General features: G+C 44.5%; 1 protein-coding gene across 7 annotated transcripts in view; it reads right to left on the minus strand.

Moving 5' to 3' along the window:
* LOC121683331 (arf-GAP with Rho-GAP domain, ANK repeat and PH domain-containing protein 1-like) overlaps window positions 1-10,000 on the minus strand; it is a 100,180-nt gene that overhangs the window by 2,636 nt on the left and 87,544 nt on the right. For 6 of the 7 annotated variants that reach the window (XM_042062936.1, XM_042062938.1, XM_042062935.1 and 3 more), the window contains 7 exons: window positions 9,238-9,355; window positions 8,782-8,895; window positions 8,378-8,517; window positions 5,735-5,817; window positions 5,207-5,266; window positions 910-973; window positions 257-415 (listed from right to left, as the gene is read on the minus strand). In XM_042062936.1, the coding sequence (XP_041918870.1) occupies window positions 257-415; window positions 910-973; window positions 5,207-5,266; window positions 5,735-5,817; window positions 8,378-8,517; window positions 8,782-8,895; window positions 9,238-9,355 (738 nt within the window). The remainder of the gene's footprint in view (window positions 1-256; window positions 416-909; window positions 974-5,206; window positions 5,267-5,734; window positions 5,818-8,377; window positions 8,518-8,781; window positions 8,896-9,237; window positions 9,356-10,000) is intronic. The other variant, XM_042062939.1, reaches the window with a different exon arrangement.

Here is a 10,000-nt window from a genome sequence, read left to right on the forward strand (position 1 = left end):
GTCTGTATTGGGTAGGGCTATGGTTAAGACAATGTGTTAGACATTGTCTGAGCCTACTACCACACATCAATCAAACCCAATAGCCCCGCCCCAGAGGATTAACCCCACCCCCAGCCAGGGAGAGCTTTAGGTCAGCCAATCATGTGCTGAGGAGGGAAGGAGTTAAGCTCATCTCCATGGCTATGCAAAAGGGTGGGGCTAGGCCTCTGAGCCCGATTGGCAGCCGCACAGGCCGCTGTGATTGGCTGAGACTCACGGCGAGGGCGTCGGCGGTGAAGGCGGCCACACTGTTCCGAATGTCGCTCTCGTTGCCACGGAGAGGGATGAGAGAAACGTTACCCAGGCGAGCCTCGGACACCACGGAGCGGCTAGAGCGCATCTTACAGCCCTCTGCTGGCCACACACTGCCCTCATGCTGGAGAGAGAGGGGGATGAAAAGAGAGAGGGAGGGGGGGAGAGAGGAAGGGAGGGGAGAGAGGTGAAGAGAGAGGGGGGGAGAGAGGGATGAAGAGAGAGAGAGAGGGAGAGAGAGGGAGAGAGAGAGGGAGGGAGAGAGAGGGAGAGAGAGAGAGGGAGGGAGGGAGAGGGAGAGAGGGAGGGAGGGAGGGAGGGAGAAAGGGGGGGGGGTATGGAGGTTAATGGGACTATGTGGGTATACTGTCTGTGTATGTGTATGTGCATATACTGTATATATGGGACTATGCGGATACATGTATATATGTATATATATGCTGAGCAGAGAGGAGGAAGAGGAGGAGGAGGAAGAGGAGGAGGAGGAAGATGAAGATGAGGAGGAGGAGGAGGAAGATGAGGAGGAGGAAAATGAAGATGAGGAGGAGGAGGAAGATGATGAGGAGGAGAAGGATGAGGAGGGGGAGGAAGAGGATGAGGAAGATATCTCTACCCTACCTGTATGCTCAGGAAGGTGGCGAACCACTCTCTCAGCTCAGTCTGAGTATCACAGCACAGATACCTGAGGAGGACACACACACACACACACACACACACACACACACACACACACACACACACACAGGGAGAGAGGGAGAGATCTTATTTATAATTAATTTATCAAGCATGGTATATTGCTATGCTTTGGCATGAAAGCTTACTGAAAACAAAAATGAGAGAAGAGAGAAAAAGAGAGAGGGAGAGAGACTTTGACTTTTAAAGTTCCTTTATTGACAGTTAGAGAGAGAGAGGGAGAGAGAGACAGCATATGAAGAGATCACTTTTCTTTTCTTTTCATTTGTTTTATCAGGCTCCTATACATGGAACAGATTTCCTCCTTACCATAGCATCCATGAACTGTGTTGTTTTCTGCTTTAGTATTGTCACGATACCAAAATTAATGTTTCGATACCGATACCAAGTCAAGAATCATCATCAGTAATATTGAATATACTGTAGGGCATTTGAGGGCAGCCGTGGCCTACTGGTTAGCACTTCGGACCTGGTTGCCGGTTCGAACCCCGACCAGTAGGCATGGCTGAAGTGCCCTTGAGCAAGGCACCTAACCCCTCACTGCTCCCCGAGCGCCGCTGTTGATGCAGGCAGCTCACTGCGCCGGGATTAGTGTGTGCTTCACCTCACTGTGTCAGGGTACCCGCGGAGTCTTAAAAGTATTAAAAAGTATTACATTTCATTTTCCTAAATTAAGGCCTTAAAAAGTATTGAATTTCACCTCAAAGTCTGGAATTTTTTCACGGAAGTCTTAATTTTTCAAATGATCAGTAGATTTAGTCTAATATCCTCACGTAGCGTAAATCACAAGGATTAAAGTTCTCCGTCGTACGACGGATTTCCGTCAATTTGATTTTAGAAATGTCATATTTGAGATCGATGCAGATCCGGTGAGAAAAAAAAATAGGAGGGGGGGGGGGGGGCTATCACCTTTTCTTTTCCTTTTTTAAGGCAACTACAAATATTAGGTCCGATGAATGAATGTGTGTGATGGTAAATGTTTAAAGACCTATAGTGTTCTTGAGAACTTTCTGTGTCTCAATCAGAGATCGCTCAAGAAGATACGTCAGCCATGAGTTTCGCTTTGTTTATGTTGTAGCTACACGCTTGTCTCATTGGCCTGGGGCGGTTGCTTAAAAAAAAAAGAACACGTCTGGAGGACGGTCTGACACAATCGAGACAGCTGATGAGGTTGCCCAATCCGTTTAACTTTTTTGGATATGCTATTGTGAGCTCTATGTGCGAATTCGGAGGCTGTGTTCCATGCATCAATGTAGACAATTTATTACTATCGCGAACTCTTGTCAGGGGAGGTCATTCATTTTGGGTGTCACCTATGACTTGAACAGATAGCCTGCTATGCCACCCGATGTACTATTATTGTTACAGTTTTTAATCAATGCAACTAACATTATGTGTAAAGTGACGCAATATAAACCGTAGCCTATGCCTTCCGTCTGTTATGACATGTACAACAATGTTTTTCACAATTTGCGACGGAAGGTTTTGACTGAGCGTGTTCACAGTTCGCGACATTATTATTTTATGTTGAGTAAGGGGATCAGTCGTGTTTATGACGCACAGACAGCCTTGTAGCCTATTTGGCTTAGGCCTCACTTTTAACGACAGTAGGTTGTGAGCGTATGTTGACAAAAAATAACCATGCAATTAAAATAGTCAACTTAAAACTTTGCTATTATTAATGTATAGCACAAAACCATAACCAGTAGGCCTACCAGAACCTCGCATATTAGCGTCATGATTTGTGTACGTTTATCTATGGCTGACCGGTTTTGCGCTAAGTAAGCATGTTCTTTCATAGCGCAACACGACCTGTCCCTCACCATATCGCAACCTCTTGTCAACCTTATACAATCTGTTGCTGAAGACAAAAGCGCCCTCTCCAGATTGTCGTTATCAGATGCGGAGGTCTGCATGAGCACACACAGTATTGCTGCTCATTGGAAAACTGAGTTGTCTGTAAAACTCAAAATTACCATGTTTTCATTAGATGCGGATGAGGCAACAAATGGAAATATGAACAATATCTAGACTGTTCTGATTCGTTACTTTGATGAGGAAATGTGAAGTCTTGCAAACTTGATTTTATAGATTTTACTTGGTGTTGAATTGCATATTAACAAGAAATAAAATCTCCCCTTTAAATACTTTTGGCCTGAAGTAATTAAATAAGAGTGTAAGTTAAAGCCTTGCTACAATATTGCTGCAGTAGAAAAGAACAGCAATGGCTAATCAGCAATGGTCAGGGATGGTATTGAAATATTGTTTTGTTCATCAGGAAAACTCAATCTCAATCAAGAACACTCTCAATTCGCCTTATTCACATGGCGGCCATTGGCGGCTAAAACGAGGCTACAGGGTACACAAACCATAGGATTGTTATGTTCTATGCATTCACCTGTAGGTGGCATTAATTATATAGTAACTTAAGAGTACCCTGTAGCCTCGTTTTGGTGTTTATTTGGTGCTTTACTTTGCTGTTTGCATCTTTTTGTACATTAAAAACCAATAGGTCGCGACCGCAAAAGGGGTGCCATCTCTATAGGTAGATATGAACAACGTATGACTTATGGCCTGAAAAAAGTTTTTTTTTTTTCACTTTAATCCCTGAAACACTCAACTAGGTTCTATTCCGTGTAAATTTGTCCATGAAGCAGGACATTCAGTCACATTAATACCGCGACAAATCTTTGCGTTGCCACTGCACTGCTGTCATGTTCATGTTGAACAGGCATGTTCAAACACTTAAAACACTTAACTAGTAATTATTTGAGGTTTAATCTTACCTTTGATATTATTTATTCTATCCGAATGGGTGCGATGTAGGTATTAAATTTCATCTGAAGTGGTATTAAAAAGTTCTTAAAAAGTCTTAAATTTAGGTCTGACAATTCTGGTGGTACCCTGTGTGTGTACACTGTGTGCTGTGTGTGTTTCACTAATTCACGGATTGGGATAAATGCAGAGACCAAATTTCCCTCACGGGATCAAAAGAGTATATATACTTAATACTTATACTTAGTGTGATCATTCACACCATCCGTATGCCGTCCTGTTGTAACCATATATATTAAAAGCTAGATACCGCATTGTCTGTCCAGTTCTATTAGGTGACATGTGAACATGGCCGCCATATTGCTGGGGCCAAACACCTTACTGTCTATTCGTCGTATTTACCTGCCGTATTTGCCAGAATGAGGCTAAAGGGTACAGTACACTTGCCATTACACCTCAGTCCAGCAGATGGTGGTGGTAATGCACTCCGTTTGCAAACTGCTAAAAAAAAAAAACCTCACTGAAGAAGAAGAAAAACAGGCTAGCGAACCCTTCTTCTTTTTCTGTGAGCTTTTATTTTGGGCAGTTTGCAACCAAAGTGCATTACCACCATCTGCTGCACTGAGGTGTGATGGCAAGTGTACCCTGTAGCCTCGTTCTGGCCGCCAGGTAAATGGCGAACGGGCAACACTTGCCGCCAGTCAGAGACACCTGTGTGATGTCTAATCAGACACACCTGTGTGATGTCCAATCAGACACACCTGTGTGATGTCCAATCAGAGACACCTATGTGATGTCCAATCAGAGACACCTGTGTGATGTCCAATGTCCAATCAGAGACAACTGTGTGATGTCCAATCAGACACACCTGTGTGATGTCCAATCAGAGACACCTGTGTGATGTCCAATCAGACACACCTGTGTGATGTCCAATCAGACACACCTGTGTGATGTCTAATCAGAGACACCTGTGTGATGTCTAATCAGACACACCTGTGTGACAGGTGATTCTCCATTGACCTCCAGTGATCGTTAGTCCCACCTATTTACACACGTTCTGGAGCCCAATGCCGTATCTACCTTTCTAATATATAATATCTTTGGTTGTACCGTAACTACTTGAAGTCACATGATTCGATGTTGCGTTCTGATTGGTTCTCGGAATGTAGAGGCTGTTACTGGCAAAGGGAAGCGCTGTTTAGAGGCTTCTGCCTACAAATCAATATCAGACCAGGAAGACAGTGGTATTTAGCGGGTTTTGAAGCGCATTTATTAACGTATACTATTGTATGTAAGGACAGCATTCACTCACTATCGTTATCTCATTTTTGATGGAGGTGGCGTTTAGTGGCTTTTGCATCTGAACTCTTCAGGAAATTGTTATGGCAATGACACACACACACAAACACACACACACACACACACACACACACGCTAACACACTCACCACTGTTGTCTCTCCTGTTTGTCAGGTTTGTCACTCTCGTATATCACAGTCAGACCCCAACTGCAGAGACATCATTTTAGAGAGAGAGAGAGAGAGAGAGAGAGAGACATGAAGGAGAGAGAGAGAGACATGAAGAAGGAGAGAGCGAGAGAGAGATAGAGGGAGAGAGAGAGAGAGATAAAGAGGGAGACAGAGAGAGAGAGATAAAGAAGGAGAGAGAGAGAGAATTTTAGTGACAATTTGGTCAAAAACTATTTTTTCTTGTTTCACATGCACACAGGAACAAGTATAAGCATTGCAGACGTTGTGTGTCGTGCTTTTAAGTGCTTCTTTCTTCCATTTATTGTAATATTTTTTTTATTCTAATCAAGCAATTTGCAATTAATTACTGGTAATATGCATTTGATCACTCTGCACAATGATCTAGAAACAATGTGAACCACTCAAGGGGAGGGGGGGGGGGTTCGCTTGTGAGTGTGTGTGTGAGCTGTGTGTGTGTGTGTGTGTGTGTGTGTGTGAGATTCTTACCATGTAGGTGGACGGAGCTTCTTCTTGATGCCCAGATATACCTTCAGACACTTCACTGGCCATTCCCTCTCGGCACGATTACTCTATACACACACACACACATACATACACACACAAGCACACACAAACACACGCACACACACATACACACACCCACAAGCACACACACACGGAGACACAACAACAAATGTAAATGTAGTAGCATATACTCATAGAGGTGGGGTGACACATGCACGCACACACATGCACGCGCACACACACACACACACACACATACAAATGGCATATACTCATAGAGGTGGGGTGACACATGCACGCGCACACACACATGGCAGCATATACTCATAGAGGTGGGGTGACACATGCACGCACACACACACACTAATGGCAGCATATACTCATAGAGGTGGGGTGACACACACATGCACACATGCATGCACACACACACACAAATGGCAGCATATACTCATAGAGGTGGGGTGACACACACATGCACACATGCACGCACACACACACACACTAATGGCAGCATATACTCATAGAGGTGGGGTGACACACACATGCACACATGCACGCACACACACACACTAATGGCAGCATATACTCATAGAGGTGGGGTGACACACACATGCACACATGCACGCACACACACTAATGGCAGCATATACTCATAGAGGTGGGGTGACACACACATGCACACATGCACGCACACACACACACTAATGGCAGCATATACTCATAGAGGTGGGGTGACACACACATGCACACATGCACGCACACACACACACTAATGGCAGCATATACTCATAGAGGTGGGGTGACACACACATGCACACATGCACGCACACACACACACACTAATGGCAGCATATACTCATAGAGGTGGGGTGACACACACATGCACACATGCACGCACACACACACACACTAATGGCAGCATATACTCATAGAGGTGGGGTGACACACACATGCACACATGCACGCACACACACACACACTAATGGCAGCATATACTCATAGAGGTGGGGTGACACACACATGCACACATGCATGCACACACACACACTAATGGCAGCATATACTCATAGAGGTGGGGTGACACACACATGCACACATGCACGCACACACACACACACTAATGGCAGCATATACTCATAGAGGTGGGGTGACACACACATGCACACATGCACGCACACACACACACTAATGGCAGCATATACTCATAGAGGTGGGGTGACACACACATGCACACATGCACGCACACACACACACTAATGGCAGCATATACTCATAGAGGTGGGGTGACACACACGCACGCACGCACACACGCACACACACAAATGACACACATGGCACATGTCGCGCCCGTTGGGCTTTATCTTGCTGATGACACACTAGACACACTAATGCTGCTAACGACAAATACTGCTGCTTTAGCCTAGCATAAACACGCACCGCAGCCAGGTACACACAAGCTAATTAGCCAGCTGACTGCTGCTTTAGCCTAGCATAAACACGCACACCAGGCAGGTACACACAAGCTAATTAGCCAGCTGACTGCTGCTTTAGCCTAGCATAAACACGCACACCAGGCAGGTACACACAAGCTAATTAGCCAGCTGACTGCTGCTTTAGCCTAGCATAAACACGCACACCAGGCAGGTACACACAAGCTAATTAGCCAGCTGACTGCTGCTTTAGCCTAGCATAAACACGCACACCAGGCAGGTACACACAAGCTAATTAGCCAGCTGACTGCTGCTTTAGCCTAGCATAAACACGCACACCAGGCAGGTACACACAAGCTAATTAGCCAGCTGACTGCTGCTTTAGCCTAGCATAAACACGCACACCAGGCAGGTACACACAAGCTAATTAGCCAGCTGACTGCTGCTTCAGCCTAGCATAAACACGCACACCAGGCAGGTACACACAAGCTAATTAGCCAGCTGACTGCTGCTTCAGCCTAGCATAAACACGCACACCAGGCAGGTACACACAAGCTAATTAGCCAGCTGACTGCTGCTTTAGCCTAGCATAAACACGCACACCAGGCAGGTACACACAAGCTAATTAGCCAGCTGACTGCTGCTTTAGCCTAGCATAAACACGCACAGCAAGCAGGTACACACAAGCTAAATAGCCAGCTGACTGCTGCTTTAGCCTAGCCCTTACATAAAAATGTCTGGTTTCTAGCAAACAGTTACGGTTAACTTTTGGCAATGTTGCAGCAAATTTGCAGCAATGTCATATGCAAATTAGGTTTGTCACCAGAAGTTGACTGGAAGTTTGCCATTACTGGCTTAGTGTGGTGGCAAATCATTCCTTATTGTTGCCAGAACTTTGCTGGAAGATTGCCTCTAGCAGCAAACTTTTGGCAATATATTTATACTGAACTCATTTGTTTCCCACAAGTTTGCTGCAAATCTGCCGCAAATATATTTATATTATAATTATATTTAATTATATTTCAGATATTTCATTCTTTTTCCATAAACACGCACAGTAAACACAAGCTAATTCACTGCTCGAACCACATAAATCCTATGACAAAATTTGACTGTCAGACATGAAGAATGCACATACAGAGGGTTGTGGGTATGGAGTATCAACATCAACACACGCACACACACACACACTCACCCGAACTTCCTTGTACAGACGGAGTGAAGTAGGCGTCAGTATGAAGTATCTCTCGTTGAAGCTGCCCGTGGTGAGACCAAGAAGACTTCTCTCCTCTCGAAAACGCATCATACCATGTTTGGCCACGTCCACTTTACTGGCTACAGCGCACACACACACACACACACACACAGACAGACACACGCCTTATAACACATGTCTTTCTTGGCTTAAGAAAGAACAGTAATACAGTTCATATACTCATTTGTATACATAAATGTTTTATGTAAGGATGTAACAGAATATGTATGTGTGTTTGCTTTCAATGAGTCAATGTGTGTGTGTGTGTGTGTGTGTGTGTGTGTGTGTGTGCATTTTCTGTGTCAATGTTTTTTTAAATGTGTGTGTGTGTGTGTGTGTCGTACCCAGAAACACCAGCATGGCCTCCATGCTATAATGCTTCTTGACCAGCAGGTGACTCTCTGTGCCCAAAGAGTGGACAATGGGGAGAACCCGCTCCTGAAAGTGCAGGGGGCGCTCTGCAGGACCGAGAGAGAGACAGAGGGGGGGGGGGGTTATGGGGGAGAGAGAGGGAGAGAAGGGGGGGGGGGGGGAGATGGAGAGATGGAGAGAGAGACAGAGAAGGGGGTTGTTATGGGAGAGAGAGAGACAGAGAAGGGGGGGGATGAGAAGAGATAGGGGTGAGACAAGGAGAGAGACATTATTTATTACATTATTTAACCCTTAAAACATAATTTATAAACTATTTAAATACCGATGGAAAAAAACCCTGCAGTCTGCTGTTGGATACATAACATACTCCACAGATTTAAACCTCTCAGCAACCTGTGTGTGTGTGTGTGTGTGTGTGTGTGTATTACCAGTCTCCTCCTTCTCGTTGATCTGGAAGCAGCACCAGTAGTCCTTGTCTCTGACGGAGATCTTCCTTCGATCCAGAATCTCACACACCAACTCAGATGCACTCATAGTAGCAGGGATCTGACACACACACCCACACACAAACACACATAGGTGCGCACACACAAGCGCACAGGTGCAGGCACACACAGATGCACCCACAAACACAGACACACACACATTCACATGAACAGGTGTTCACACAAACATACTTTACAGTGCATTAAAGTCTTCTTATTATTATTATTCTCCTAACCAATTTCTGTGTCTAATTCAGCTTCAAACGTTTAACATAGAAACTTTGTTCAAACTTTGTAACGTACTGCAGGTCTTGAAAAGGACACTTGAGCAATGTATTTTTTGTTTTTGTAAACTTTATACTTTTTGAGATATTAACAAAAAAACAAGCTTATTTTCCCCCATATACTTTGCATTGGCACTATGACATCACAAAGAGCCAGTTAAATTGATTGCACCTGTATCAACTGCTTTCTGCTCAACTAGGTCAACTCTCTCTGTATCTCTCCATTCTACAAGGATATAAGGCACATTCCATCCAACTTTCTATCCATTCATCCTCTTCAAACCATTCTCTCATCCACCCATTAAACTATCAAAAACAATCTGCTTATCAACATCCATTCAACTTTCTGTCTATCAACATCCATTACACTATCTACATTCAACTTTTAAACTGTATACTCGGTCTCAGGCTTTAAGCATACA

Source organism: Alosa sapidissima, chromosome 15, assembly GCF_018492685.1.
Source record: "Alosa sapidissima isolate fAloSap1 chromosome 15, fAloSap1.pri, whole genome shotgun sequence".
Taxonomy (NCBI): domain Eukaryota; kingdom Metazoa; phylum Chordata; class Actinopteri; order Clupeiformes; family Clupeidae; genus Alosa; species Alosa sapidissima.